We start from the raw sequence: 24,859 nt of genomic DNA on the forward strand, positions 1-24,859 counted from the left end.
ATAAGTATATACACCAACACATTATACCCCATAAAAAAAATTAGTATTTGTCAATTAAAAATAAATAAAAACAGACCAAAAATCCCAAATTCCTCAGGGGCAGCGGGTATAAACACTAGACGATGTTGAAAGGACAAAGGAATAAACACACATACAAATCTAACACTCAGATTATAGTGAGGAAGAAAGATAAAACAATAAACCAATAATACGTTGCTGTGGAAGACAGAAACTTTGAAAACTAAGTAGTCATTATTTTAAAAAATAGAAACTGTTCAATTAGTTCCCACAAGAAATAGCAATAAATACATTCATTTAACTTGGTTCCAGTCAAATGTGCAGATCAAATCTCTCCAGATTTCAGCAATGAAAGTGAGGCAGTGAGGTTCATTCCTCATTTTAAGCTTCACTGAAGAAGATTTATCTTTAAGAATCAAAATGAATCACAGCTACAATGTTTATGTACAGATGTGAATGTGTATATTTTAAAAATTAAAAAGTTTATTAAAATAGTAAGATTATGAGTATCCCTTTTAAAAACACTGTTTCCCAGACTTTCTGTAATTTTACGTTGCTTTTACAATTGAACCTACACGCCTTGTCTCTTATGGTTTTTCTCTAGTATTTTGACTATTCTAAATTACAATATGGTGCAGTATCAAGCAGGAGCTCTGAAATCATACTCCCAGGCTTCAGTCTCAGTTCTGATAGTTACTGTTGGGCAGGATAAATTTTCTGTGCCTCAGTTTCTACGAATGTAAACAGGATTTACCTACTTTGTGAGGTTGGTGTGAAAATGAGATAATTCACAAAAATTACTTGGAAAAGAACCTGAAACCATAGAATGCATTCAATAAATATTAACACTTATTATAAAATATTACACATTGTAGATCCCTGCTGACAAGTTTGACTACCAAACGAAGTTGGAAGTTCTACAAAGCAGTGATAGTGGCCAAACCCCACAGGATGCTGCTTTGATATAGGACCCACCACAGAGACCAAATCTGGCTTCCTGAGCCTTTTGAAAATTATTACCAACATGTCACAACAGGAAATGCAAAGCCTACCAGTAACATGACCTGGAAAACAGCCAATTTACTAACACAAACCAGTAACATCAACAAATCTGGCCCCTGAACCACATCTAACCAAAAGTAGCTTACACATTTACATTCTTAATGAGCTATGATATGATTGATAACACACGCTAAAGCACAATTTCCAAGTAAAGACGGAGGTACTATACATTCATATCGACTTCTTAAAATAATTTAACTCATCATTCAAGCAAAGCAGCAAAGTTTATGAGGTGGTGGGGGGAGTAAAAGGTGGGAAGAGTATGCAATTTGTGATGAATTCTGCCAACAGTGACTGTCTCTATTAACCAGAAGCCATACAGGCATATTCAATTTGAGAAATTATCTGTAGGTCACACACATGGTTTTTAAAGCCATACTATAGAACAAGTCACTATAGCAGCAGCACCTTTTAAGATGAAAGTCAACAATATATACATAAGCACTTTAACGCCCACAGGTACTCTTGAACTGAACAAATACTATTTGGTAGTGACTCACAAAGACATGCAGAATTGACTGATAGTTATTTCCATACTGACCTCATCAAAAAAAAATCTTCTAAATTAACTCTTTAAAGATGAAAGTAAAAGCGCTTCTGGAAAGATTCAACGATTATACAAGCCACAGTGATGCTACAGTAACTGAATTGCATAGCTCAAAAAGTTTACGTTTGTAGATCAGAACTTTTGAATTACATATTTATGTAAAAGTTATGGTCACTGTTGGTTCAATTCCATAAACAGTAATTTCTTTCCAAAGGAAACAGAAATCTGTCTCTAATATGCACGACATATGTAATTATCTATGTGCTCCAGTTTTAAAATACCATACAAATAAAGCATACCACATGCAAAGTTAATTTCTGAGATTCTAAGGCAGTTTCTGATCAAGTTTAAGATCAAACCACAAATATTATATACACACACAAAATATTTTACATACACGTATATCTAAAGATAGAAAAACTGAGTATTATTTTTAAATTGGGGGAAATTTAGCGAAAGTAAAACCCACTCTTCTAAGTTCAATCTTTTCCTGGAACCATTTCCATTCTATTCAGAGGTCCTTCAACGGTTACTGAAGCAGATGTGTGAAATTTTAAAGAATGTCTGAGGGTATACACCTGATCAGGATGGGTTTGCACCCCGATTCATGAAGTACCTTTCGACATCATGTGGGTACATTGTAAGAGAAACCACGATGGCCTCACAGTTGACCCAAAATCTGTGAACCTGAGAGCTGACGAATCTTCGCTCATACAATGCAACTCACCTCGCAGCTCAAAGACATAGCAAAATCGGTGGCTGTTTTCTGCGCTGCCTTTGGATTCTGCATCTGTTTCAAACCTAAAACCTAGCTACCCTGGGAGCTCCACCTGAAGAAAGCTTGACACTACGAAAACTATCGCGATTTAAAAGATACCTGACGTTTTCTACTGCAGAGGTTACGGAAATTTTGCCAGGTGGGACTTTTATTGTCCGCCTTCAAACACGGGAGCAACATGAAGTTAAACACTCTCGCTTTGGAGGTCCCTGGAGTCAACCTGCTTCTGGCCAAAATTAAAAATAAAAATCTCCAACCTCACTTCCCCTTAAGACTAAAACTGAATCCATGCTCTAACTTGGGAGTAAAGTAGGATGGCTTTCAACCCACCACACCCTCCTCACTCATTATTCCGGGCCGCGGGCGAACTAGGACACTGGGAAAGGGGCTGCAGGTTCCGGACCGCACCGGCCCTGACCCGCGGAAGGGGAAGAGAAGCGGCAGGAGTCAGGAGTCCGACAGGTACGTCCCCAGCGTCGACGCGTGACGTCAACGCGTTGACGTGAACGGCCGTTCAGCGTCCGGCCGTCCCAGCACCTCCTCCTCCGACCAGGCTTTGAGCCGCGTCGGCGCCTATTGGGCGGCGTGGGAACCGTGGGCGGGCCAGGGCTGGGTCACGAGGAGGAGGAGCGCGGCCAGCAGCTCGATTCTGAGGGCCGCGCGGGCTGCAAAGCCTTTTAGCGATTAGCTCACGTCAGTCATGCATTCCTGTTTGCCCGGCCCGTGACCTCGCGCGAGGCGGCCACCTTGTGGGAGGCGTTTTGGTGAGGACACAGGCGCTGGCTGTTCCCAGTGTCACGCGGAGCTCGGATCCACTCCAGGGAGAGGCCACAGCGTCCGAGAGCAGCTTGTGAAACTAGCAAGCATCGGCCTTGAAATTAAAAAGTGTTAGCAGCCGTCGACGAGCACAGGTTCCTAAAATTTAGATTGGAGAAAAGTGCCGGCCTCCGAATTGAAACCAGCACTCAAAGCCCCCTGTGCCTATAGGTGGCGTGCGGGCAGGGAGTGCAGTGGTGTCACCTCGCCTCGTATGTCGTCGCTGCTTGTGCCCTTAACATACATACAAAAAGGGAAGGATTTAGCCATCACGCATTTTCAAAAATACTGTTTGGAAATGAAATGTTTGGAGAAAATCTATAAGCTAGGGTTTCTACACGGTCTGAATTAAGTTCATTTCCGTGTAGCAAACATGTATTGAGTTCCCAGCGTGGGTCCCAGAATTAAGTAAACCTGATCCCGCGTTCAGGGAGCTATGTTACGATGCAGGGGCTGGGCGATGCGGTGGGAGAATGCGTGGCCACAGCTGTAGCATGCTGACAGCCTGCTGAGCAGGTACAGGTTTGGCATTTCTTTGGCAGATGTGCGGGATCAATTTGACTGTCACCACTGGGTGGCAGAATTGAGACCCGTGAACGTTTAATAGCTCCTGTTTATTTAGTATGTTATGAATATACACTTACTAATGAATGTTAAGTGCCTGTTGTATATTTTGTGCTTCATGAATATTAAGACCTGGTCTCCAGCCTTTTCTATTTTTACATATACATGCTCCACTGACTATCTGTTTTGCAGGCTGGTAACACGTGAGCTTTGTTCTCCTATTTCTTTTCTTCTAGAGCAGAATTGAATATTCTCAAAGACAATTCGGGGCTTCAGAGCTGGTATAGTGCCCATGGTGATTACAGTGCAGTCAAGCTTCTCAAGACTCTTTCATTACTTTTATCAAGGTAGGGTTTGTAGAACTATGGTAATCCAAGCACAATTTTCTCTTACCTGGGACACTGTTGGCCAAGATTCTTAGATTCTTCTTAGAAAATGTGGAAAAGCAGGCAAAAACTTTTCCAAACTAAGTGGAATTTTTACAAGAGATTTACTCACATGTTTTTTTTTTTTTTTTTCTCTCTCTCTCACCGTAGTTACGTAGCTAATTTTGGAAAGGCATGTAAATTTTGAGAATGTAGACAGTAGTTGTGGTCTATTAGTCAATCTTACCTGCTTTCTATAACGATGAAAAATTCTTTTATGGTACTTTCTTAGTTTCTTCATGAAGGATTGTCCCAAGGATCTCTCTTAACTGTGCAAGAACAAGTCTACACGTTTTGTTTTTTGTACTATTATTCCTATTATGCACTACCTTATTCCTTTATGAAAACTTATTTTCAGGTCATGGTTTCTGGCATACATAATCATCGCGCCAGTGGTTCTCAATCTTCATCTTTGCATCAGAGCCATCTAGGGAGCTTCAGAAAAATATCCTTGCTTAGGCCCCACCCCCAGAAATCCTGTTTTCGTTGTTCCCATGTTGGACCTAAGTATCCCTGTGTTTAATTCTTCCCAGTTGATCCAAGGGGCTCAGTCAGAAACACTGCGTTACTTGTGGGGCAATATATTTAAACAGTGTAGTATGTGATTGCTTGGTGATAAAACAATAGATCGCATCTGCGAAAAAAACTTTCTCTTCAATCCCTCTCGTGTTTGTGTCAGAGAATCTGGTGAGTTGAACTTCCTTTTCAACAGACTGGTGGGAGGAAACAACAGTGGAAGCACCACAGCCAGATCTTTGGTGCATTTTAAGTGCCCTAATGTGATTACTTTCAGCCTGATCTCATTCCATCACGGTAAATACTACAGAAAGGATCCTGATAGATTGGAGTTCTTACCAGATCCTTTATTTTAGTTGGAGTGATTAAGAAGGAACTTCTTAGGGCTGAAATAATTCCCAGTAAGGCGGTTTACAGACTCAACTGTGGGCTTTTCTCCCATTTGAAAATAATTCAACAGCCCACCTGATCACCATACTGTAAATACCTGCTCCTAGAACCTTAAGAAGAGTTTGTATTGGTATCCAAGTGCTGTTGTAACACATTCCCACAAATTTACTGGCTTGAAACAGTACACATTTTGATCTTAGAGTTCTGTAGGGCGAAAGTCTGACTGACATAGGTTTCACTGGTTAAAAATCAAGGTGTTGGCAGGGCTGTTTTCTTTTACAGGCTTTAGGAGAGAATCCACTTTCATGCCTTTTGCAGCTTCTAGAGGTCACTTGACTTCCTTGGCTCATTGCCCCCTTCCTCCATCTTCAAAGCCAGCAATGGAAGGCTGAATGTTTCTCATACCATATATAATTCCCCCTTGCCATGTAATCTAATATATTCACTGGTTCCAGGGATTGGGGCAGCGGTGAGGGGTGATATCTTGCCTACCATAGGGTGCTTAAATTCCTCTTTTAACCACAAGTCTCCATATGCATTTTTTAAAAGCCCCCAGTATACAGGAAGTATTTGGAGACGTAGCAAAATAAGTCATGTGAAAAGGGTCAGCTTCTTCTACCGTAAGTCAGATTTTTCTGACTAGGACCGGTTGGAGCTTAAGTTAATAATAACAAATACGCAACCAGTATTCAAATTAGCTTTACACTTCCCTCACCAACCAACCAAGAAAACTATTGGGGCCTCAAGGAAAGGAAAAGGAGAAAAAGGTTGACTCACAGTGTAAGTGTTTACCAATTACAACCAGGTGTAGGATAGCAGGTTCCTGGCAGATATAAACAAGAGAAACAAATGGAGGTAGTGCAAACCTTTTCTTCTGCCAGCAATTCTATCCCTCTGGGAGTGGCCATTTGTATGATACTATTTCATAGAAATGGCAGAGCACTGGGAATCATATCTCAGTTTCTTCTATCTTGCTCCCCGGATTAGTCAGGTTACTGTGAACTTTCCTTGAAGTAAAAAACCTAGAAATAGGATTACTTCCCATAACAACTTTAAAAAAAAAATACATTTTAGGCCGGGCTCAGTGGCTCACGCCTGTGATCCTAGCACTTTCAGAGGCCAAGGTGGGTGGATCGCAAGGTCAGGAGTTCGAGACCAGCCTGGCCAACATGGTGAAACCCTGTCTCTACTAAAAATACAAAAATTAGCTGGGTGTGGTGGCAGGCGCCTGTAGTCCCAGCTACTCTTGAGGCTGAGACAGGAGAATCACTTGAACCTAGGAGGCAGAGGTTGTAGTGAGCCGAGATCGCGCCACTGCACTCCAGCCTGGATGATAGGGCGAGACTCTGCCTCAAAAACATATTTAAAAAGTTCCACAGAAAAATAAAACAAGATTTTATAGCTCTACTTCATGTATTTATGAGTTGTTTCAGAAAAAGAACTTTGATCTTTTGTTTCAGAGAAAATGGAAGAGATCGAAATGTGCTATTAGGAAAATAGTAGTGTGGTTCTAGTCTAGAATTTCCTCCTGACCCTACTGGCATCATAGAAGTAAGTGAAAATATCCTTTTCTTCTCTTTTGTCTTTTCCCCAAAGATAGCATAAAGTTATCCAAGATAGCTTTGCACTTCTGATTACAATTTGAGACCTCTGACATGGCAAACAATCTTCCAGTTCAGTGTGATTGTTTCCTACAAAACTCCCTCAGTAGGACTTGATACACTCAAAGCTTTTTTAGCCAATCATATCTGAAAACAGATATGACTTGTTTTTCAGGCTGCACACAGCTAAGGGCACAGTGTTTTGTTTTATTCATCCTAGAAACAGATTATGATCATTCTCTTCAGATGGTTGACTCATCTGTGAATCCTGGCAGGTGACCCAATTCAGAAAGCCAGAAACTCAGGAGCAAACTAGATGTTTTATCTTTGCATATGGAGCTGGGCCTACCAGATTAAGATCCAGGAATTCAGTAGGCTGCTACAGTTTAATTCATAGCTACACAGAGTTAATGGTGAGTTCAAACCACCTAAGGCTAGAGTAGACTTTCAGGAATGTGGCTTAAATAACTAAAAATTTCTCTCCTAGAATGTAGGAAAGTGGAGTACTAAATGCCAAGACATTGACTTTTTTTTCTCTCATGGATTTGAATATTACATGTCTGCAAGAGATCTGGATTTTAGAGAATGCTTTTCTTCATATTTAATATTTTCGGTCCTTCTCTAATCACAAAAGAGTGTAGATCAGTATAATCAGACACACCTTCACAAATACATGATCTTTTAATCAAATCATTTACATATTAATTTTACAAAAGGAAAATATTTCAGTGTAGTTCTATACCAACCATTTGCTCTAATGTGTTATTCTCTATTTGTTATTCTGTTTTGTTTCAGCTTGCTGCCTGCTTTCTAGAAAAAAGGAATAACAATATCCATTCCTTGAATATGTTTGTCCCCATCATCTAACATACAGTGCTTAATTCATTGTGAATGCATGGCAGAATATATTTCTGAAAAGTCTCTAGTAGAATAGCTCAGGCATACTGCTAGTCCCCTTCCATTTATTATACTACAACTATTAATAAGGAGTTAAGAACTTTTCATAACCAAAACATAGGAGTATTAAAGTGAGAAAACTATGCATACATTTTGACCCAGCAAACCTACTTTTAGAAATCTATCCCACAGAAATAATTATACCATTGGAAATAATATGTCTACTGAATGGAGTAGATTTTGGTCTAGCCATATCATGAAATATCAAGATCATTCACAAGAATTAGTTGATATCCACATAGATGTTCATGTTATACTATTAAATTTAAAAATGTAAGTTGCAAAATAATGTGTATACTATAATCCCAGCTGGACACAGTGGCCCACGCCTGTAATCCCAGCACTTTGGGAGGCCAAAGCAGGTGGATTACTTGAGCTCAGGAGTTCCAAACCAGCCTGGGCAATGTGGTAAAACCTGTCTCTTCAAAACACCCATACAAAAAGCCTGGGCAACATGGCAAAACCCTGTCTCTACAAAAAAAAATACAAAAATTAGCCAGGTGTGGTGGCACTTAGCTGTAGTCCCAGCTACTCGGGAGGCTGAAGTGGGAGAATCACTTGAGCTAGAAGGCAGAGGTTTCAGGGAGCTAAGATTGTACTACTACACTCCAACCTGGGAAACAGAATGAGATCCCGTCTCAAAAACAAAAAAACCTAAGACTAATATATAAAAATGCATGCTTACGTTTTTAGGAACTTAGTGAAAAATGTAGATGATATTCATGGAACTGTTAACATTGGTTTTGTGGAGGACAGCACAGAAGGGAGCTCTGGGAAGGAGGAGGTAGGCTCTATCTTTGTGCACTTGTGTTATTTGCTTGTTGTAAGAAGCAAAAACTTTTTTGTTTGAAAGAAAAGTTCAATAAAATATTTAAAGAAAAGCCCCAAAGCATTCTTGTTAAAAAATTAAAAAAAATTAATTGTACAGGGTTATGTAAACCGGAAAGGGAAATCATCAATTAACCATCTTTCAAGTAACCATCTTAGGTAACCTGCTTTATTTAGTTATCAATATATCAATGGTATCTGTTATGTCAATAAAAATAGATCCTGATTACTGTTTTAAATGGCTTTAGAGTATTTCATCGTTTGGATATATTATAATTTAATCAATTCCCTGTTATTAAACATTTATATTATTTCTAGTTTTTCTGGTTATAAACAATAATGGTTATTCTTGTATATAAATTATTGCTCACTTGTCCTAGAAGTTAAATTGCTGAGTCAAAGGATATGCATACTGCTATCATGCCTTCTAGAAAGACTGTAGCATTTTATAGTCCCACCAATAGTTTATGACATGAGCCTAAAGAATCCTCTAAGGAGGTTAGCTGACTAGCCATTCTTCCTGTAAGCAGCAAAAAGAATTTGCTTAGATTAGTAATTGGCAACATTTCACTTCACTTTGATGTATAAGAGGATGTGGGTAGAACTACAGTTGTGCATTCAGACACCAAATTTCCTACCGACTGACCGGGGATGGGAAGGCCCACAAGAGAGTAGTCTAGAAGTGGAAAGAATGAGGAAAATCAGCCTTTTGTAGCTGTATAGAGATTGAAGAGGAGATGAAACGAGGCAAATTTTCTCCAGCTTTTCAGCTTGGGTGACTTGCAGTGCCATCTTCTGGCAAAGCCGCCAAAACCTTTCAATGTCCCTAGTAGGAATAAGGTTGGCCACTCAGGGTGACACCAGATGATATTCCTTATTAGAGTTTTAGGGGAATCTCTTCTTACCTTCGCCAGCCCCGCAGTGAAAAAAGGTACTTACACTGCTATACACTGCCAAACCCTTCAATAAACAGACAAGTAGTTTATACATCCTATTTATACATACTATAAACTACTTGTCTGTATATTGAAGGGTTTGGCAGTGTATAGCCGTCTGTACCTTTATTCGATGTAAAGGTATAGAAAACCACATTACAGTTTTTTAAAAACAAATTTGAAGACTTAAACATTCTTTGTTTTAACCATCCAAAATATAATAGGAAAAAGCTTGCTTTTTAAAGCGAAATTACTTTTTAAAATGTGGTAAGTAGTAATTCCTAAGTGCGCTTTCAAGTAAAAAAAAAAAAGTCCCTTTTTTTAGTAGGTATGGGAAAATTTTATATGCTTAATATTCCAAATTGGCTTCAACTAGTGAGTTCTTTCGCTTATCTCTGCATGACTCTTTTTTTTTTTTCAATTTTTTTTAATCGTATTTTAGGTTTGGGGTACATGTGAAGAACATGCAAGATTGTTGCATAGGTACACACATGGCAGTGTGATGTGCTGCCTTCCTCCCCATCACCAATATCTGGCATTTCTCCCCATACTCTCTCTCCCCAACTCCCCACCCCCCGCTGTCCCTCCCCTATTTTCCCCCGACAGAACCCAGTGTGTAGTGCTCCCCTCCCTGTGTCCATGTGTTTTCATTGTTCAACACCCGCCTACGAGTGAGAACATGCGGTGTTTGATTTTCTGTTCTCGTGTCAGTTTGCTGAGAATGATGGTTTCCAGGTTCATCCATGACCCTACAAAGGACACGAACTCATCGTTTTTGATGGATGCATAGTATTCCATGGTGTATATGTGCCACATTTTCCCTGTCCAGTCTATCATCGATAGGCATTTGGGTTGGTACCAGGTCTTTGCTATTGTAAACAGTTCTGCAATGAACATTCGTGTGCGTGTGTCCTTATAGTAGAAGGATTTATAGTCCTTTGGATATATACCCAGTAATGCGATTGCTGACTCTTAACAGCTTTACACTCCTCTCCATCTTTTTCATCCCTGATATCTCTTTTCTTTCTTCCCGCCTGCAGGCCCCGCCCCGCCCCGCCCCGCCCCGCCCGTCCTTTCGTACCCCTCCGACCCACAGTTCTAGCCTAGCCTCCTGGCTCCTTCCCAGCCGCCTCCGCAGCGTGCCGCCTTCCGCGCGCTGACGTCACACTCTAGCGCCGGTGACGCGCCGGACGCTCCCCCTTCGTCTGCGTTCGCTCCAGGGTTTTGGGACGCCCGCCTGCGGAGTCCTTACCCTGACGTCTCGCGCGGTTGTCCCCATAACTCGGACTGTAGAGCCGCTGTTGCCAGGCAGAAGCACGTGGCAGCCAGGTAGCTTCCCAGTCCCGCGTGCTGCCTGTCCCCACCCCAAGGTGGCCACTAGCAACGACCTCTGTGAAGTTGGAGAGGCGGTGACGGAGGCACTCCCCCTGCTGTACCCCGCCGTTTCCAAGGGACTCGGAAACCAGTTTGTTTCGTCGGGGTGGTGTCGACCTGTCCTACGGGCGTGGCCGGAGGCAGGACGGAGTCCAACTAGTGGTGTCAGCTGAAGACGAAGTGTCAGTTGTGGAGAGTCTCAGTGCCCCCTTTCAGTCTGGACTGTGAGCTGCTGCTGGTTAGACAGACTTGGTTTCTCTTTCAGGATGTAATTTTCAAAACGCGGGATGGTACCTCTGCTGTATTAAGCCCCATAGGAAGACTGCCACACCTAGACTGATGCTTATTAGTCATCACCGTTATTCCTACTAACGTCCTGTGTCACTGAGGTGAGTGCCACTTGGGGGAAGCAAGGACATGCAAAATGGTAAAAAATCATCCTGGAAATGAGATAGATGTGCGTAGACTTGCTTATATTGACATTGCACAGATAATCACCAGCTTAAGTGTTTGCAGGGAAAATACCTTAATCTTATTAAATGTTAATTCTTTAAGAAACTATTACAAAGCAATTCTTGGACATTGCAGTGTTTTTAAAAACTAGAGTGGTAGTGAGATTAAAATAATAGGAATCTTAGTATGGATAAGCAAGCATTTAGATTGCTTATATTGTCTCCAATCTTAAATTACAGATAAATTTTAATTAGGAAGCTAATATGAGTAGTAGTTAGCTGGTTACCCTGTAATCTTAGATTTCAGTTTCCATGATTTGACACAGTTTCCATATGTAAGGTATTAATAGTTCTACTTTAAGAGTTTATCATTACTTCTTATGCAGTCCTATTTTTTGTTCTTTAAGATCTGCTTTAAAAGGCAGAAATATGTTTTCTTTCCTCGGTAAGTTTCATTAGAAATGTTTATGAACGACTAAAAGTAGCATCCAATCTAAGTTAATAATAACCTTATGATGCAGCAGTGTTGTAGAGCTGATGGAGGGGAGCCAAATTTGGGGAGAAATAAAATAGCTCCTTGTTTCTAGTTTAGATTTGTCTGGTATTAGAGGTTCTACAGACCTGTTTCACTTAAAATTGCCATTGTTCTAGGTGAAATGTAAGGAGCCTAGTTTGAGGAAAGACAGGTTTTTTCACAGTAAACGTCACTGTCAGGAATTTAATAGAGACTGTGGAACTCGACCAGAAGAGTTCTTTTGAGGTCGTGTGAATAATACAATGACCTTGTATTTCCAAGTAAATTTTGCTCTGTCTGATCTTTTGCCTGCTAATCTAAGTCATGAACATGACACCTTTTAACAAATATAAATTCTTTATTTACCTGTTGGTAATTTCCACTGCAAAATCTGTTGAATACTGTCTGAATAGACTTACAGAGAAGAAAAAATATTTTGAAAAAAGTCTTAACAGAAATTCCATTTTTGCTTTCTGCTTCTTCAAATAAAGGGAATAAAGAACTTTTTTCCCTGAAAAGGTAAATCGACCCCTCTCACAATTCAAAATGGCATTTATTGCTTAGGGAGAACTGTATGCATAGATTGTAACTGTAGGCACTTCCAAAAGACTTCTTCAAATCCATTGCCGTTCCTTTACCAATGTTTCCCTTCAAGACAGCCTCTCTGTAGAATATCAGAAACACCTGTGACAGCATGTGTTCCAGATTAATCGAAGTTGAGTTTTTTATTAATATACTCTAAAATATTTTATATGTGGCTCGCAAAACTTTATTATGTTAAAAATTGCTTATTTGTGGCTTTTTTTTTTTTTTTTTGAGACGGAGTTTTGCTCTTGTTACCCAGGCTGGAGTGCAATGGCGCGATCTCGGCTCACCGCAACCTCCGCCTCCTGGGTTCAGGCAGTTCTCCTGCCTCAGCCTCCTGAGTAGCTGGGATTACAGGCACGCGCCACTATGCCCAGCTAATTTTTTGTATTTTTAGTAGAGACGGGGTTTCACCATGTTGACCAGGATGATCTGGATCTCTTGACCTCGTGATCCACCCGCCTCGGCCTCCCAAAGTGCTGGGATTACAGGCTTGAGCCACTGTGCCCGGCCTATTTGTGGCTTTAAAGAAATTCTTAGCGGCTGGGCGCGGTAACTTACGCCTGTAATCCCAGCACTTTGCGGGCCCAAGCTGGGCAGATCACTTGAGGTCAGGAGTTCGAGACAAGCCTGGCCAACCTGGTGAAACCAGTTTCTAACAAAAAATACAAAAAAATTAGCTGGGCCTGATGTCTCACACCTGTAATCCAGCACTTTGGGAGGCCGAGGAGGGTGGATCATGAGGTCAGGAGATTGAGACCATCCTCCCTAACACCGTGAACCTCGTCTTTACTAAAACAAAAAAAAACACAAAAAAATTAGCTGGGCTTTGTGGCACGAGCCTGTAGTCCCAGCTACTCGGGAGGCTGAGGCAGGAGAATCACTTCAACCTGGGAGGCAGAGGTTGCAGTGAGCTGAGATCATGCCACCGCACTCCAGCCTGGGTGACAGAGCGAGACTCTTAATAAATCAGTACAAAAAATGAGCCAGGCGTGGTGGCACGTGGCTGGAGAATTGCTTGAACCCAGGAGGCAGAGAGTGCAGTGAGCCAAAATAGCGCCACAGTACTCCAGACTGGGCGACAGAACAGGACACCGTCTCCAAAAAAAAAAAAAAGAAATAAGGAAATTCTTCGTAAAATGTGAGGAAAGATGTCTAATTTGACTAGAGGCTGAGGTACATTTTTCTGGAGCATAGTTCACATACTTGAAAAGAAGGTTGATACCTTAGAAAAACTTTGAATGTCAAAAGTGAGGAGTTTGGAAATGGGGAATTGGGGAATTGCTGAAGGATTTTAATTAGACAAATTGATTTAGCCAGTATTCTTACTATTTCTATCAGATATTATTGTGTTTAATATTTAACATTATTGTTTTGAATGGATAATACGTTTGTATGGTTCAAAATTCAGAAAGTACGAAAGATTGAAAAATCTTTTCAACTACTCAATTGCCTTCTGTGTAGGCAATATTACTAGTTTATTGTGTATCTCTCCATAGGTATTTACTAGCCAGGGGTGTGTGTTTGTATATATAAATATGTGTATTTATACACATATGAGTAAATGTAAGTATAAATATATACATAAGTATTTTCTTTTACTGAACAAATGATAGCATGCCATATTTACTCTGATTCCTAAAAATCTAACAGTGTATTGAGAAATATCAGCATAAAAGTTGCTGTGTTGACGTATGTGGATAGTTACATTTTGCCCTATTAGAAACAGTGCTGCAGAGAATAACTTTGTATGTACTTTATTTTTCTACATTTGGAAATATTTATAGGGTAAATTCCTAGAAGTTGAATCACTGGATTAAAGTTTCTGTACCCTTATAATTTTGGTAGATATGGCCAAATTATTTTCCTTAGTGTTTATACCAATTTGTACTCCTACTATATTGTTTTCTTCTATTCCCCACAAAACAGTACAGTAATAAACTGTGAATTTTGCCATTCTGATTGATGAAACATGCTGTCTCTTGTACTTAAAAAAAAAAAAAATGTGGTTAAATATGCATAATGTAAAACTTACCCCTTGTACTTTAAAATGTTTGGGGTTTTTTTGTTGTTGTTGTTGTTGTTGTTTTCTGAGAGGGAGTCTTGCTCTGTCGCCCAGGCTGAAGTGCAGTGGCGCCATCTCGGCTCACTGCAACCTCCACCTCCCAGGTTCAAGTGATTCTCCTGCCTCAGCCTCCCGAGTAGCTGGGATTACAGGCCTGCACCACCACACCCAACTAATTTTTTGTATTTTTAGTAGAGACGGGGGTCTTACCATGTTGGCCAGCCTGACCTCAAACTCCTGACCTCAAGTGATCTGCCTGCCTCAGCCTCCCAAAGTGTTGGGATTACAAGTGTGAGCCACCATGCCCAGCCAAAATTATATATTTTTACAAGAGATTGGGTATTGTGGCACATTTTAATATAATTTTTATTCATTCTCAGTGTTAACATGTTACTTCATATCCTTTGTCCACTTTTTGTTGGATTGTTTTATTTTTTGATCTTATAAATATGTAGGAGCTTTTTATTTGTTAGAAAAATGAGATCTTAGTAATATGAGCTAAAATATTGGTCTAGTCATATTAATCGCTTAAGCTACCCACTGTAAGATAGAAATCATTCTCCCATGTTTTATTACTATTATCCTTTTATTTCTTACATTTCAGTATTTTAGCATCTAGAATTTAGGTTGGTGTAAAATGGGGAAATAACTTTTTTTTCCACGTGGCTACCTAGTTGTCTAACTGTTGACTTTGAACTATATTTCAAAATCTATCTTTTTTTCTACTGATTTGAAATGTCACCATAATTATTCACCAAGTTTTAAAAGTTTTTTGATTTCTGGACTTCTTGTGATTTGCCTATTTCATAATTATTGTAGCATTGTAATGTGTTTTGATATTAAGCAAAACAAATTTTTCTTCATTGCTCTTCTTTTTCAGTATTTCTCTGGCTAGTAATCATCTTTTTTTTTTTTTTTTTTTTTTTGGATTAACTTTAAAATTAGGCTGTCTAATCACATCCAGCCCCAAAGCTTATGTTTTTTATTAGGACAGCATTAAATGTAGAGATTAGGAATGACCATCTTTATGATATTGAGTCTTCCTATACGTTTCTTTCTTTTTATTTCCCCCGTGGTGTGTGTTGTTTTTTTAAATATTTTTCTCTAAGTTTTTTTGTTGAATATTTTTTATTGGTCCATTTTGTAGGTTACTGATCCTGGCCTTCTGCTGTGTCCTATCTGCTATAAATCCATGAATGAATTCTTAATTTCAGATATTTTATATTTTAGTTTTAGAATGTCCACTTAATTTTTAAAAAAATAAATTTTAATTCTTTGTTGAAATTCTCCATCTTTTAAAAAAAAATTGTTTTTTTCCATCTTTTTATCTTATTTTCTTAGACATATTACTTGATCATGATTACTTTAAAGTCCACTATTGGTAACTTCATATTTGAGTCATTTGTGAGTCTGTTTCTGTTTGTTTGTTTTTTTTTTAATAAATGTGCATCTTTATTTTTTGATGGGATGCTAGACATTGTGAATGAAAAGTCTTGGAGCCTCTGAAACATGTATCTTGTGAAAATTGTTTTGCTTTGGCAGTCTGATGAAGCATCAGTGAATAACTTTTATTCTTTCCATGGTTGCTTTTAAGCTTTGTCAGGACCAGTCTGTTTTAGTCCTCCTTCATGTATGCACAGCATAGGAATAGACTAACAGGAGCAGAATTTATTGTAGATTTTTGGACTCCTTCTATTCTTTTTCCTCTTCTCCAGGATTTTGGTATCCCTGAACTCTGACCACTTTCTCTTCTCAGCAAGACTGCTGCTTTATACTTGAGCTCTATTGGTCTGTAGCACAGTTTGGAAACTCTCTTCAGGGAAGAGGCTGGGGTGAATGTAGAACCCACTAGTATGTTCCCCCCTTTCAGTGATTATCACCCCTCAATGCATTGCTGTTTCTTTATATATTTTATTCAGGTTTTAAATTGTTTTTGAAGGTGGGGTGGACTGATACTAAGGGCACCATCATGGTTGAAAGAGAGTCTCACTTTTTATTATGCAGATTTTCCCTCAGTCTCCTAGATCGTAGATGGTATTTCCATTCTTAGTTGTCTCTAGTTTACCCAATCTAGAGATACCTGTGGCCTTCCAAGATGGGAGAGGAGTCGTTATCTGACTGGGAGAAGTGGAGGAGGCAAACTGAGTGTCTGAAGCTTCTTTCACAGGCTTTTAACCAATCCTGTTTGAGTCCTAATATTATCCTCACTCTTAGATGCCCCAGTACTTCCAATTACTGAGCTACTTTATGGTGGGAATCAACTTGTTTCTGACTTATTTCCCACTGCTGGCTTAATACAGCTTTTCTCTAGTCTCCTAAGTCGGTTGCTGCGTGTTCTTTTGGGTTTGCCAGCTTCCAGCACTGTATTGCTGTGGCCTTCTCTTCTGTTCTTCCCTTTCGGTAATCCCTTTAAAGTCATGTGAGTTAGGTTTGGAGAAGTAGTAGAGGTAAAGATGGATAGTCAATCTAGTATGCTTAACTGTAGATTGCAGTTTATTTATTTTTACTTTTTAAAGAATTAAGCTAAAGAAATTAATATCATGACTTCTTTTAATTTTTTGATGGAATGGCTTTCTGCATCATTCTTACTCTTTGTGGCCAAGAGTACAATTCTAAACAGTGTTACTGTTTCTTATTTTCTGACTTGTAAATTTTCTTCTCCTTGAGTCACAGACTAGTAGAGTTGGTAGGGTCCATAAAACGGCATTAAGTTTAAATCTTTTGTGTTTCTAAATAAAGAAACTGAAGTCCACAGAAGACAGATGATTAGCTTTTGATTATGTAACTAGTAGTCTTGTCTTTTGATTCTGAATTCATTGCTTTATTATATGACATAACTTTGGAAAGCTCAAATATCAAAAAAGTCCCTGAGTTTTTCCTTTTTGCCTATCTTATTATATTAGATATAATAGAAATTTTGTGTTATAGAGATTGAATTGGTATAATTGTTAGAGACCTTAAGAACACTGTAGAGTGAGTAAAGTTGGTATTGTGATCTTCATTTGATGTTGGAAACTGAATGGTAGAAAAGGCAAACATTAATTTGAGTTTATTACAATACTGAAGTCAACAGGATTTGTGTGTTCCTTCAGTTATAAGTTATGATTTTGTATGTGGAAGCTTGTGGTATAATTTGTTATTGTCTTCTATTTCATTTGGTTTGAAACATTTTGTAGAATTATAATTCAGTTGAGAAGTCTCTCAACTAGGAAAAAGTAGCTCAGTTAAATGTATTGTAAGATCTATTTTTTCATGTTTTCTCTTTTACTTCCTCTAATGTACACTAACTTTACAAAAAAGGAGAGCTTGTCTGTTTTCCTGAAAGTTATCTACCGTAAGTCTTTTGTTGTTCAGAAAAGTGTCTGCGTTTGACGTATTTGATGGCAATTAGAATCATCTTTCTTCACTCACAAGGTCAGTAGATTCTCTTCTGCTTTATAGAGTTAGAACCATAGTGCTCAGTAATGTTGTTGGCACGAGAATGCAACACTAAGAACTTCTGGAGCTTACATCTTGTTAGTGTGGTCCCTAGAAAGGAATTGGCAACTAAATTCTTATTAAGGCATGGCCAAATTAACTGATTTTGTTTTCTCTCTCTTGGCAAAATGTCACAGAATAAGGATGGTTGTGAAATAATTTCATTATATGGCTATTATTTAATTTATGAAATTTAGATTGCTAAGTTGAGTTTATCTTGTTTTTTTTTTCCTAAGTAGCATAGTAATGTAATATAGTAAACATTCATGTTCTGGAGAAATCATTACATTGTGGCTGTTGCTCAGATAGCTGTTATGTTGTACCAGTTAACACAACTTGGACTTGAAAATATATTTGGAACAATTTTTTTTCTTTAACTCACTGATGCTAAAATGCTGTAATAATGGTTTATTTCTTGTTTCTTTTAAAATTGCTAAAAGCGTTCTTGTTCTAAGGTAGAAAAAGGCTCTTTCTCACAAAATTTCATGCAGCATAATTATCTCATCATTGCTACCACAGGCTGAGTTCTGGCCTGTGGTCTGGTCTTGCAGGCCCAGAATATGAAGTTTGTCATCTAAGGAGACTGTATCATTTTTTAGAGACAAAATAAAGTTAAAAACAAATTTAGAATGAGATGGATGAGATGAGAACATGGATTTATTTGTGGTAAACTGCCACAGAAATTTAAAAAGTGTTTCCCAACAAGCTTATTTTCTCCTAGAGAGGAATCACCCACTGGAAGCTTACCTTCTATGAATGGAAATAGAACAGAGCAAGCTAGGTGAATTAAATGTTTATCAGTTTTAGATTAGCATAGTAAATTCATGGATGTCTACCATAAGGGTGATATTGCCAATAGGTGGTACACATTATTGCTCTTATGACTCCTCTCTTTCACTTTTTTCAGCTTTCACTACCTAGCTTATTGTATTCTGGGTTCTGAAACTACCACCTTTTTGAAATTACTATTGCTAAAGCTAGTAATGACCTTAATTTTCTTGGTATGATAAGGGTTTAAGTATGATACTAAAAGTAGAAATATAAAGAAAAAATTAATAAACTTGTTTATATCAAAATAAACAAGTTTAAATACAGGCAAACAGGATATAAGGGAAAAATTATTTATGACAGATAAGGGCTTCATTACATAAGGAGTTTTTACAAATTAAAGACTAACCCAATAGAAAATGAATAAAGAACATGGATGAATAGTTAAAAAGAGAAGAAATGAAATGTTCAATAAATGTGTCAGGGCATGGTGTCTCACACCTGTAATTCCAGTGCTTTGGGAGGCCGAGGCAGGCAGATTACTTGAGTTCAGGAGTTCAAGACCAGCCTGGCCAACATGACAAAACCCTGTCTCTACTAAAAATATAAAAATTAGCCTGGCATGGTGGTGCACACCTGTAATCCTAGCCACTTGGGAGGCTGAGGCAGGAGAATCACTAAAACATGGGAGGAGGAGGTTGCAGTGAGCCGAGATCGCACCACTGTACTCCAGCCTGGGCGACAGAGTGATACTCCATCTCAAAAAAAAAAAAGTTCAATAAATGTGGAAGAATTTTTCAAATTCAGTGGTAAGCAAAAGACATTAAAAATGAAACACCATTTTCTCCATTAGACGTAAGGAGTAACAACAATAACAAATAGTGACACAGTGCTCATATGTGCCAAGCACTGTTTTCAGTACATTACTTACATTAACTAATTCTTCCAACAGTCCTGTAAATGTGTACTGTGGTTACTCACATTTTACATATGACCAAACTGAGCACATAAAGATAAGTAACTTGGCTAAGGTTACATAACAAATAAGTGATAAAGCTAAGATTTAAACCTAAGCTTTCTGACTCTATAGAGTTTTAGTGTTATTTACTACCCTTTATTGCTTCTTAAAGATTTTAATAAAAAACAGTATTTTGTTTTTATAAATAACATTACAGTAAACATCTTCCTGAATATAAATAATAATAACCAGTGTTAATAAGGTTGTCTAGTAGTAGGCACTACTGGTTAAATATATATTAGTAGACATTTCTGTTTAAGACACTTAATATGTTTGAAAGCTGTACTGTCACTTGGGCATATTTGTTGAATTCAGAATTTATCCTAAGGAAATGCTTACAATAAGCACATTAAAATATATGTACAAAAACTATCTGAAATTGCTCTGTAATAGCAAACATTTTAAATGAATGTTGAATAAGAGGGGATTAGTTAAATAACTTCAGAAAGTAGTGTATTAGAGTTTCATTCTCTTTGGAGAAAATAAAGTAATGCTACTAATTAATTCATGTAAGAAAAAGTTTGCCTTTCTCTCTATACATGTTAAATATATGCAGTATTTGGCTTTCCAAAGTATTCTTACAAAATTGAAATATCACCTTTTTTTCTCTCTTTTTAGGTATAATTAGGTTCTACTAGTAAAGTATATAAAGTGCAACTTTTAGTAAATATATTAAATATCCCTTTGTTAAGTGTTAGCAAATCACTAAAGAATTAGAATTTGAATTAAACATTAAAATTGTTATAATGTTATAATGTTTTATTTCTCATGTTGTAAATGCTTTATCTTTTTTGTTAGTTTTTAAAATGTTTAGCGTGTCTGTGAAGATGCCTTAGAAAAAGAGTCATGGAGAAGTATGTTAGACTACAGAAGATTGGAGAAGGTTCATTTGGAAAAGCCATTCTTGTTAAATCTACAGAAGATGGCAGACAGTATGTTATCAAGGAAATTAACATCTCAGGAGTAAGTATATTTTTAGTTTGGTTTCATGAGTAATAGTTTGGTTACAATAGAGCTCATTGTTAGAGATTTTCTTTTTAAAAAAAGAAAAGGTAATCTATAACCTAAACCAAAAGACCGCTTTATTCCCGCTAATATCAGAATACTCTGTGTATGTTCTTTTAGATTTTTTTCTATGATACGTGCTTATGCCTGTGTGTTTAGAAATACATACTTGCTGTTCTGTAGCTTAATTTAGTTTAGACATCTTAAAATGTTTCTACTTACAGATTCAACTCATTCTTTTTAACTTCTTGCTATGTTTTGTTGATTGAACTGTATTAATACCAGTATGGTTTGACTACTCCTGTATTGATTGAATTTTAGGTTGTTTATTAATAGTTTAATTTACTATTTTCTTTTTTCCTCCCTATTTAAGATGTCCAGTAAAGAAAGAGAAGAATCAAGGAGAGAAGTTGCAGTATTGGCAAACATGAAGCATCCAAATATTGTCCAATATAGAGAATCATTTGAAGGTCAGATAAATTTTGTGAGAGAGTTAAAAAATCCTAACACATTAATAAATCTTTTTGTGAATGCATTCTTAGGAAAAAGATATCATTTTTGCTTAAAAATATATGCATATGAATATCAGATTGATTCAAGGGCAGTACCGATATATTGTGCCTGCATATTTTCGTTTGTTTGTTTTGTTTTGTTTTGAGGCAGAGTCTTGCTCTGTGGCCCAGACTGGGGTGCAGGCGCATGATCTCAGCTTACCGCAACCTCTGCCTCCCACGTTCAAGTGATTCTTGTGCTTTAGCCGTATAATTTAATACTGGCTGTTATTGTGATTGCTTTAAAAGAAGCAGTGTAGTAAGTGAAGTGCAGGAATTTGGACAGAGCAAGAACAGTAATTTACATATTTTAAAACTGAACTTCCAGTAAGTGCTGCCACTGCTACCACCAAGAAAATGTTCTGATCTTTAGAAAGTGTCCTACTCAGTATGCTCCTCTATACTTCACTATTATAATATTGAGGTATATGGAAAGTTTTCTCAGGTTCTTAAAGTATTATGGCTATAATGCTGTTTTGGAACTATGTGCATTATATTTAATAAATGCAGGTATTAAGATAAGACAAAGCTTCTCTAAAGCCAAGTCAAAGTGGCTTATTGAAGTCCTGCCCAAATATTTTCATCATTATTATAAATTTCTATAAACTAAATAACAGAAAGATAATCTAGATTGAAAGCAGAAGATAAGTGAAATGACTCAGGGACATATCACATACCAGGTGCAGAGTCTGAATTAGAGCTAAAGTATATTCCCAGATGAACTCAGTATCTTTAATAAAAGTATGTTGTACTTTTATGAAAAGGTGATTCAGTGAATATATTATGTCCATAAGGTGCTCTATTTTTTTATGCTGGCAGTTAAATGAAGATTTATATTTCATGTGAAAGAGTACAATATTAACCAGTTCTTCCTTTTCAGGACCTTGAATTTTCCTTTATCTTTCTCTTGGCATCTATCTTTTAGTTTCTTTTTTTGTTGTTATTAACAAAATTTTAATATTTCAAGTTAAAAGGTTTTGAGCAAATGTTCCAGCAGATGTTTTGGATTTATATTGATGGCTTCACATAGAAACATCTGTATGATTCAAAAGGGGTGGCATATTTTAAAAATAAGGCTTTATTATTTCTCTGAGTTTTAAAAGAATACATGCTTATGACAAACATAAATGATAGCATACTTGTCGTTGGCCGTGAGATCGGCACGTCTGCCAGGGATCTCTTGACCAGAAAGAGGGTCCTAATACCTGGAAGAGAGAGTGTGCGGAAGAAAAGAGAGATAGAGAAATGGGTCTGGAGGTCTGAAATGAGCTGTGCTCAGATCAGCGATTTATTCTTGTGCATAAGAGCTTATATATGGTTTTACATACAGTGACTGACATCAGTCTTCTTACAGAATCATTATCGGGGGGAAAACAGAAAGTTACAAAGTAACCAAGGAAGGGGGCAACATGCGAGTTTACCTAAAGGTCCCAAAAGATTCTTACCCTCTTATCCATTGTTACAGAAAATAACATCAAGACAGGTAGGGCAAGCAATAAATCAGGAAGGTAGCAATTTTCTAGTGATACAGTGACTGATCTCAATGCTTCTGTGACTACAGGTAAACAGAGTCATAGAACTAGCCCAAAACAGAGACTTCAAGAGAAAAACAATAATCTGGCATTACCTCAGTCATGCCTTAGGAGCAGTGAACTGAGAGTGACTCTCTGCAAGCTTAACATTTCCCACGTCCTCCTGTAGCCACCTCACTCGACTGCACCCAGTGGAGGGAGAACGTGTCTGAGCTCATACCCTGTCATGGCGGAGACACAGAGGGGTCTCTACGCTGGTGGGGGATCCCCACACATACTTATGTAATTTTTTGCTTTTTGTTATGCTACATTCATTATAACATCTATATACATATTTTATAAATAGTGAATTATACAGATTTCAGGAGTTTTTTTCACATTATAATTTCTCACATGTATATTTGGATGATCTTTCCAGGTCAATCGTAAAAAGTCATAGAGATTCTTAATTAGCTTATCATAGATTCTTATCCCAGTGGCACATTACAAGCAGTAGATCAAAAGAAGATATGTGCACCGTGAGTGACAAGAATGTCAATACAAAGTATAAGAAATAAATATTCCTGGAGGGTGGGCAAGGTGGCTTACAACTGTAATTTCAACAGCTTTGGGAGGCTGAGGTCAGAGAATCTCTTGAGTCCAGGAATTTGAGACCAGCCTGGGAAACATAGGGAGACCCCATCTCTACAAAAAAATTTAAAAATTAGCCAGATGTGGTGGTGCATGCCTGTGATTCCAGCTGCTCGAGAGGCTAAGGTGGGAGAATTGCTTGAGCCCGGGAGTTTGAGGCTACAGTGAGCCATGATTGTGCCATTGCACTCTAGCCTGGACCCTGTCTCAAAAGAAAAAAAAATACTATCGTAATTAAGACCATAGCACAGACAGTAAAATAAGTGAGAACTAGGAAACCCGTTCTTTGAGTTGTGATAGTCTCAGTACTATGTAGTGATTCAGAAAGTGTTAAAAGTTATATTGGCCACTCTTCCTTACCTGAGAAGTAAAGGATGGAAAGAATAATTAAAGTGTTCTTCTAAGCTGGATAAAGTAGCATGGGCCTGTAGTGTCAGCTGTTGGGGAGGCTGATGCGAGAGGTTCACCTGAGCCAGGGGCTCAAGGTCAGCATGGGCAAAATAGTGAGACTCTTTTTCTTTTTTTAAAAAAGCCTAAATTAAAAAAAGAAGTGTTCTTCTAGTCTTTTTTATCCATAAGAGGCATAGAAGTCCCTTTCTTTGTGAACCAAGACATAAAGGTGGATGGGACAGTGCCTATCTTCATGTTTGTTCACCAATCATATACAGTTTTTTAAAAAGAGCATAAAATCAAAGAAAGGTGCTAGAGGGTGGAAACTGTGTCCTATTATGTCTTATACACTGCTGAATCCTTAGAGTTTATCACAATGTTTATTACTGTATTTGTTTAATAAGTAATTGACTGAAGTGGATAAAACAAAGCTGAGAATTAATGGCCAGTTGGAAAACTAAACCCATCTCTGATATGATGTATTGGTGGAAAAACATGATTTTATATGTGACATTTAAGGAATTGTATTTATTGAATGAAATCAAGTATATTTATTTGCATTTTGTTTATATTTCAGAGATGTTTAGGTCAATGTGTATTTTTAGTAGAAATCATTAATGGTGGAGTTTTCTGTTAACCCAAGTCATTATACAATCTGTGTGAGTGGTACGCCTTGACTTTGTGCCCTAATTCTTTGAGTGTGGTCCTGTTTTTTGTTTAGCAGCTGCTTTTTAGTAAGCCTTAAAGTACCTTTAATTTAGCCATGCTTCTGATGTATGTTTTTAAAAGTGGACTGTAATGTTTATATTTTGTAGAAAATGGCTCTCTCTACATAGTGATGGATTACTGTGAGGGAGGGGATCTGTTTAAGCGAATAAATGCTCAGAAAGGTGTTTTGTTTCAAGAGGATCAGGTAAGTTTGCATGTGGGAAATTGACTCTTACTCTATTATTGAGAAGCAGTTCAAAATTTGTTTATGTGTGTATTTATTTTAACTGTAAATGCTAACTATAATAACTAGGGCAGTTTGGTGTTATATCAATATTTTAATCATTTTTCCC

The 24,859-nt window shown here is 37.8% G+C and overlaps 2 protein-coding genes across 11 annotated transcripts in view; one reads left to right on the top strand and one right to left on the bottom strand.

The window, feature by feature from the left end:
• CLCN3 (chloride voltage-gated channel 3) overlaps positions 1-2,873 on the bottom strand; it is a 102,719-nt gene extending 99,846 nt beyond the window's left edge. The window contains exon 1 of one of the 2 annotated variants that reach the window (XM_012457232.2): positions 2,355-2,873. The gene's annotated coding sequence lies outside the window, so the exon portion shown is untranslated. The remainder of the gene's footprint in view (positions 1-2,354) is intronic. The other variant, XM_012457234.2, reaches the window with a different exon arrangement.
• Positions 2,874-6,552: 3,679 nt separating this feature from the next.
• Positions 6,553-24,859, top strand: part of NEK1 (NIMA related kinase 1) — a 225,860-nt gene continuing 207,553 nt past the window's right edge. For 5 of the 9 annotated variants that reach the window (XM_064371001.1, XM_064371004.1, XM_064371005.1 and 2 more), the window contains exons 1-4: positions 10,815-11,200; positions 20,489-20,653; positions 21,069-21,165; positions 24,614-24,711. In XM_064371001.1, the coding sequence (XP_064227071.1) occupies positions 20,537-20,653; positions 21,069-21,165; positions 24,614-24,711 (312 nt within the window). In that variant the 5' untranslated portion in view covers positions 10,815-11,200; positions 20,489-20,536. Of the gene's footprint in view, positions 6,668-10,813; positions 11,201-17,727; positions 17,842-20,488; positions 20,654-21,068; positions 21,166-24,613; positions 24,712-24,859 lie in introns of those variants that run through there. The other 4 variants (XM_064371003.1, XM_064371002.1, XM_064371000.1 and 1 more) reach the window with 3 other exon arrangements.

Source organism: Aotus nancymaae, unplaced genomic scaffold, assembly GCF_030222135.1.
Source record: "Aotus nancymaae isolate 86718 unplaced genomic scaffold, 86718_ANA_hifiasm-v0.15.2.pri h1tg000115l, whole genome shotgun sequence".
NCBI classification, from domain to species: domain Eukaryota; kingdom Metazoa; phylum Chordata; class Mammalia; order Primates; family Aotidae; genus Aotus; species Aotus nancymaae.